The following is a 7,105-nucleotide window of genomic DNA, read 5'->3' on the forward strand; positions in this document are numbered from 1 at the left end:
TTCCAGGTTGTGCTACTAGCAGTTTGCGACGTTATCTAATTGTTATGAGCAGCTTTTTAATGTAGCGTTGACGAGTGCGACGGGCATTCTTTGTTCGACGATCGACGAGCACATTTGTTGCTATCGCCGCCGCCGAGTTGCTTAGTTATTTTGCGGGCGGAAGTCAGCCCAATAGAGTTTCTCCTGTGCAATCACCGACTCTTCATTTGTGTCATCGACCTTGTCACCTCCACGTGACAATATGCATGTGGTGCTACTGGAAGCCAGCTTAATGAGGTCCATCTCGGATCAATACAAAGCGTCTCTGTTTTGCTCGGGCACACATTAAAATTGGAAGAATCCAGAAGTATGCGTAACAAATGGCACTAGTTTTCGTTCCCTGTCTTAGATAAGCGTTGCTGTTCGCTACTCGCAGTTTTCTGAACATGAGCTTCGGGACAGTGCTTGCTGAAAAGGATGGGCTCTTCCCCGTTTATTATGGAGCAAATTCCATTGAGAAAATTTATAAGTCATTATTACATCTTGGCAGGTGGGACAACTCTAGGGGAGCTAGAGAGAGACAAGCATTAAGATGAAAAGGCAGTTATAGGTAAACTAGACCCTACATGCCTGGATGAGAAAAAAGGGAGAAAAACGAAAGCGCTTGTTTCGTCATTGTACCGCCTTTATTGCGTTGTTTCCCAGTATGAATGCGTAGCGAATCGCCCAGATCTCAGCTTTACTAAACATAGATCACTATTTTAGGACGATAACAGGCGCATAATCAAACTTCATATTCGGGAACTAAACCCCGGGTCCTTAAAGAGGTTTAGAAGAGCCTTCACCCTTCTTCCTTCTAAAAGGTTTTATCCAAGCTCGCGAATTGTTTGCTTCTGTGAAAGAATATGATTCCTTGCTGTGGAGCGTGCATCCAGGACGAACGCTTTCGCTCTTTCCGAAACGAGCAGTCACAAAGTATGATGGTTGGTTGGTTTGTGGGGTTTAACGTCCCAAAGCGACTCAGGCTATGAGAGACGCCGTAGTGGAGGACTCCGGAAATTTCGACCACCTGGAGTTATTTAACGTGCACTGACATCGCACAGCATACGGGCACCTTGCTTTTCGCCTCCATCGAAAAGCGGCCGCCGAGGTCGGGATTCGATCCCTCTCCTTGGGAACAGTAGTCGAGTGCCGTAACCACTGCGCCACCCCGGCGGGGCCACAAAGTATGTGCCCAATAGTTTCATATCACCCGCACTGTTCACACGTTGGAGATCCTTCACTTGAGATGGAATAGGCATTTCCAAACATCACTTCCAGCCACAGGCGGCACAACAACGTGGCGGTGCAGCGGGTGAGGCCGAGCGGTATTTGCAGTTAAAGTAAGATGTCACAGTGGTGCGAACGGGATGTCCAGCCTCGAAGGGTAGGCAGACCACGACTGCATAGTCAAATTTTGGCTGTGTAGTCGAATGCGCCTTACTGCCACTCTTGTTAGTATTATCTGCACATTGTTGATTATATTCTGAGCCCATCGAGCAGCATCATCAGCCAAGTCATTGCTAACAATGTCTCTATAATATTGCATTCAGTCGAAGATGGTTTCGTGAACCTCTTCTATTGCTTGTGGGGCAGATGTAGCTCCACTAAATGATGCTCATGGTTGCCACGCCTCAAGGCAGATTGCAGCCATTATAGCTGTATCGGTCGAGACGGCCAGTGAACCAAAAAAGCGTTTATTGCAGAAGGTACAGTGCTTTTATAGCTGAAGGGGGTGTGGCAAACAAGGCGCGTATCTTAATCTTGACGAACATGATAAACGGTCACGCCAGGCATGGCACGTGCGTCATTCGCGATACATCTTCCCTCCTGTGCAGAATAGATGCGAAGCACTTGGTTGAAATTTCGGTCGTACCGCAGGCGTTGGGGTGGTCTGGTATCTCTGGTGGATCGGCGCAGTGGAGGAGCCTGCGGAGCTGTTGAGCTCACAGACGGTCCAGTCGTTGTCACTTGTGGCGGTGCCTGCGGAGAGGTCCCGGAGCTCACAGACGACTGTCCTGTTGCAACGGATGTTGTGGGTTGCAGCGCTGCACTTGGTGGTTTGCTCTCCGAGTAGCCACATTCGGTGGCTTCTTGCTGGAACAGCTCACCAGTTCGAAGTAAATGCTGTCTGTTGCGTCGTAGCACGCGGTGGTCCTCGGTAACTACTTGATAAGACCTCGGTGCAACTGTTCCGGCTACTTGAGCGCGGCGATTCCATGTCCTTTCCCTCACCCTCACGACATCGCCGGTTTTGAGCGGTGGTAGCATTCTGCCTCGAGTGTCTTCCTGAGCTCGTTTGAACACCGGTCTGCTTGGCTGCAGCCGGAAGTCTGGGAGCCGCGTGCGAAGTCTCCTTCCCTGCAGCAGTTCACCAGGGGAGCGGCCATCTTCGAGCGGAGTGGATCTGTAGCCGAGCAACCCGAGCCAGAAGTCCTCCTTTGTCTCATCCCTTTTCTTTAGGATCCTTTTCACTATCTGGACCCCCTTCTCGGCGAATCCATTCGAGCGCGGGAACTCTGGGCTCGATGTGACGTGGTCGAAGTCATACCTAGATGCAAAAAGAGCAAATTCGTAAGACGAAAACTGGGGCGCATTGTCCGTGTGGACTTCAATTGGAATCCCGTATCTTGAAAAGATGGCGCTCAACTTCTCAATGACTGCACTGGATGTTGTATGAGTCAGTTTTTCTACTTCCGGGAAGTTGGAATAGGCATCAAAAACGGAGAGGTATGAGCTTCCTCCATGTTGAAAAATGTCAACGCCTACACGGTACCATGCATGGTCCGGTGTAGGTCTGATCATAAACGGGTCGCTTTGCTGTTTGTAAGCCTATTTTCGGCAAACTGCACAGCTCTGTAACAGCTGTTTTAGATCGGAGTTCAGCTTCGGCCAGAACACTAGGCCTCTGGCTCTTGCTTGGCACTTGTTCAAGCCCATGTGTCCTTCATGAATGCGTTGCAGAACTTCCTTTCTCATTGACTTCGGAACTACAACTTTGGTGCCTTTAAGTACAATTCCTTTAATCAATGACAGCTCGGATGCGAATGGCTTCATTATGCCCAAAATTTCACCTTGACCATTAATATAGCGTATCACTGACTGCAAGTCCGGATCTTTTGCCGTTGCGTCGGCCAGACGGCCCAGCGTTTTTGCGCTTACCAGGTCTGACACGACTCCAACTGCGTGAACTTCAACGTCTCCGGTGTCATTTGGGTAGTCCTTGGTCTCTGCCCTTGGAGCCCTTGATAGCATGTCTGCGAGGAAGAATTTCTTGCCTGGTACATACCGAAGGTCAAAGTCATAAGGAAGTAGCCTAAAAAAAAAAAAAACGTTGAAGCCTGGGTGACATATTACTGATTCCTTTTGTTGCAACACCAATCAGTGGGCGGTGGTCAGTTTCGATTATAATCTTGCGTCCGTACACGAAGTGATGAAATTTTACACAGCCGAACGTTATCCCCATCGCTTCCTTTTCAATCTGCGAATACCTCTGCTCTGGGCTGGTCATTACACGCAGCGCATAAGCGACCGGAAGCCAGTTTTCCCCGTGACGCTGTAAGAGTGCAGCCCCCCAACCATTCTTTGACGCATCTGCCACAATTTTAGTTTCTTTAGCGGGGTTAAAATAGCTAGGAGAGGTGCACTGCTAAGCATTTCGCAGATCGTCCTCCACTCACTAGCGTGATTGTCGGTCCACTCGAACACAGAGTCCTTTTTGATGAGGCGGCGGAGAAGCGTAGTACGTTCCGCTAGATTGGGCAAGTACTTGATGAAATAATTGGCTACTCCTAGCATTCTGCGCACCGCTCCTTTGTCCGTTGGGCACGGAGTCTCCCTCAGTGACTCAGTTAATGCTGGGTTAGGCTTTATTCCATCCTGGCTAATGACATTACCCAGGAATTCAATTTCCGTCACGCCAATCTTGCATTTTTCGGCATTGAAAGTTAAGCCAGCTTTTTCTGCCACGTTTCGTAGGCGTGCATCGTGTTCTTCCTTAGATGCGCCTTATATCAGAATGTCATCTATGTATATTCTTACACCTTGGCAGCGGTCAAATATTTCTGTCAGAATTTTCTGGAATACTTCCGAGGCTGATGAGATTCCGAACGGGAGCCTTAAACATCGGTAGCGGCCGAATGGAGTACCGAACGTGCATATAGTTGCTGTGGTGTCATCTAAAGGTACCTGATGAAACCCAGACTTCGCATCGAGGAGCGAGAAGTACTTAGTTCCGGCTAGCTCAGCTTCTATGTCCTCGCGTCTCGGCATCTGGTAGTGCTCTCGCTGTATGCACTCGTTGATGCTTCTAGGGTCCATGCAAACACGTAGTTTCCCGTTTTTTTTTTTTCACGATAACCAAGGGGCTCACCCAATCTGTTGGTTTCTGGACCCTCTCAATGATGCCACTTCGCTCCATGCGCTCCAGCTCCTCCCTCAAAGGCTCCCTCAGCGCCAAGGGCACCCGTCGAGCTGGCTGAACAACAGGCGTCGCATCCTTTCGTAGGACCATTTTGTACTGGCGGCTCACGCAGCCGGTTCCCTGAAAAAGCTGGCGAAATTCATTCAGAGCGTCCTCACTGCTGCTGGCGGTGGTGCTTCCTGCTTTTACAGCGTCCACAGCACGCGACACGAGATCGAGGGACTCGCTTGCTAATAGTCCCAGTATGGCTTGGTTGCCCTTTTTCACGACGTAAAAGTTAATGTCTTTAGACCGGCTGTTCACGATCACTGATAGTCTTGCCACACCGAAGTGCCGAATGACACCACCACTGTATGATCGGAGCACCGAAGAGCTCTGTTTCAAATCGCCTGCCGTTTTGCACCGTCGGTAGATAGAGTACGGTAGTAGGTTGGCTTGGGACCCCGTGTCCACGTTGAAATGAACTATCTGGTCCGCCACTTTTGCCTGCATTACCCAGTCTACCTTGGCGTCAATGCTCGAGACTGTTACATCGAGAATATCGAAGCTTTCTCCTTCCTCGCCAACTTCTTTGATTTGCGGGCCCTTTTTGCAGCAGGCTGCGAAATGGTTAGCACTCCCGCACACGAAACAAGTTTTGCCGAACGCTGGACAACTGCCGGGTATCGCGTGAAAACGGTTGCACCTGGCGCATTTTCGAGATTGCTTCTTGGCTAGCGGTCCTTGCTTATCGGACTGTTCCCAGGCTGATGAGTTTTGTACTGCTTGCCCCGCTCTGTGAACCTGCTCGGACTGCTTCTTGACGAGCGCTACATGCTTATCAGGCTGTGGCCCCCAGGCCTTGTTTTGTAGCGAAGCTGCTTCCTCCGCTTTGCAAATCTGCTCAGCCTTGACAAGCGTCGTCTTTTTCCTTGAGCAATTTTTCACGCAGTTTAGAGTTGTTAGTACCAAACACTATTTGGTCGCGGATGAAAGAACCGGCAAGCCCCAAAAAATTGCAGCTTCTCGCTTGCTTCCCTAGGTCTCGCAAAAAAATGCTCAAATGGCTCCCCTTCGCCTTGCACTCTTGTCCGGAATATGTACCGCTCATAAACTTCGTTCTGTTGCTCCTGGCAGTAATCCTTGAACTTCTTAACAACTGTAGCGTAGTCTTGCTTATTCTCGCTCTCGGGGAAAGAAAAGTTGTTAAATACCTAAAGTGCGTCGTCTCCGGCAGTGCTGAGCAGCAGTGCTGTTTTGGCAGCTTCGGATCGGGGCTCTTTTGAAGATTCCGTCGCTTGCAGAAAAAGCTCGAATTTCAGCAGGAACAATTCCCAGTTCTTGGCGATATTCCCCGATAGTCGCAATGGTTCAGGAAGCTACAACAGTTGTTCCATCGTGGTTTGTCCTCAGTTGGCAGGTCTCCGACGTGACCCCACTCCTGACACCATGTATCGGTCGAGACGGCCAGTGAACCAAAAAAGCGTTTATTGCAGAAGGTACAGTGCTTTTATAGCTGAAGGGGGTGTGGCAAACAAGGCGCGTATCTTAATCTTGACGAACATGTTAAACGGTCGCGCCAGGTATGGCACGTGCGTCATTCGCGATACAATAGCCATTATAGATTGCAGCCATTATATTTAGTGTCACAAAACGTAGCCCATTCTTCAAGTGTTTGTTGAGAGATGTTCCTTACGACCCCACGAAATGCGGTCAGTTCTGCATTAGAAGAAGTATTAGTTTGTGAAATTTGGTAATTTTTGCCGGTCTCAAACAAACGACCATTGCGCAGGCAGAACTAGTTGAACTTACCGAACCATCAGCATAGACATCGGTACGGTCCCAATAGTCAAATTCTAGTACGGGCATTAAAAATTTGTTAACTGTGGTAAAATCGATTTTTTTCCTTATCCCCGCAAGATCCAGGAGCATGAATGGGAGCCGTAGACATCCCAGTAGAGAGGCAGATCGTGCTATATGAGCGAACTGTTTTGGGATGGACGACCGTTGTGTTGCTATAACTTTTGGAACGCGGAATGTGATCTCTGCAGAAGCAAAGGCGCAAGGTAATACTATGGAATCCTTAACATACGACGTACGTTCATTCGCGACGAGTGCGAGTGTAATAGTTTCCCATGTTTATGCGGTTTGAGCGAGACCCAGACAAATGTGAAAGGACTGTCTGGAGGGCGCGCAAAATAATATTGCACGTGTTCTAAAGTAGAGGTGTATTTTACCGTAAGAACTCATAAAATAGTGCTCTGTAAAACTCCAACATTGTCTGAACCGACAGGCCCCATGATTTTTTGACAAAATATTGTATTGAGCCACGCATGTTAGCTTTTTTTCACTGGGGTGCAATGCGAGCTTCATGATAGTTTGCCTATTATCAGAATATCTAGGAAACTTTTGGCCGTAAGAAATACGTTGTGACCGTCCATGCATAGCGGATATGAAGTCAGGAATTTGCGTAAACGCTCAGGCATGGGTTCTGGTGATAAGAGGTTATCTTCGAATCCCACTGAAGTCTTCGCACCTGGAGACGCGTCACAGAGGACGCTCAAATGCAGAGTTCTTCGGCGTACGGGGTCTTCCGCGTTTGGGTGAACATGCGAGGAGGTGCTGGCTGTCATCAATGCCTTATAACTGCGACGACGGCAGCATCTTGAGGCAAAGTGGACCATT

The 7,105-nt window shown here is 49.0% G+C and overlaps 1 protein-coding gene across 2 annotated transcripts; it reads right to left on the reverse strand.

Moving 5' to 3' along the window:
- Window positions 1–667: 667 nt before the first annotated feature.
- LOC146177839 (uncharacterized) lies at window positions 668–5,885 on the reverse strand. 2 transcript variants are annotated; one of them, XM_084580605.1, is made up of 2 exons: window positions 4,391–5,875; window positions 668–3,275 (listed from the first exon to the last, which is right to left on the reverse strand). In XM_084580605.1, exon 2 carries the CDS (start codon window positions 2,821–2,823, stop codon window positions 1,777–1,779), a length of 1,047 nt encoding a protein of 348 aa, XP_084436731.1. In that variant the 5' UTR covers window positions 2,824–3,275; window positions 4,391–5,875; the 3' UTR covers window positions 668–1,776. The 2 variants fall into 2 exon arrangements, with proteins under 2 accessions (XP_084436731.1, XP_084436732.1); XM_084580606.1 differs by having other exon boundaries at window positions 2,040–3,275; window positions 4,391–5,885.
- Between the last annotated feature and the right edge of the window lie 1,220 nt (window positions 5,886–7,105).

Source organism: Amblyomma maculatum, chromosome 10, assembly GCF_055883805.1.
Source record: "Amblyomma maculatum isolate TAMU_Amacu chromosome 10, ASM5588380v1, whole genome shotgun sequence".
Lineage (NCBI taxonomy): Eukaryota > Metazoa > Arthropoda > Arachnida > Ixodida > Ixodidae > Amblyomma > Amblyomma maculatum.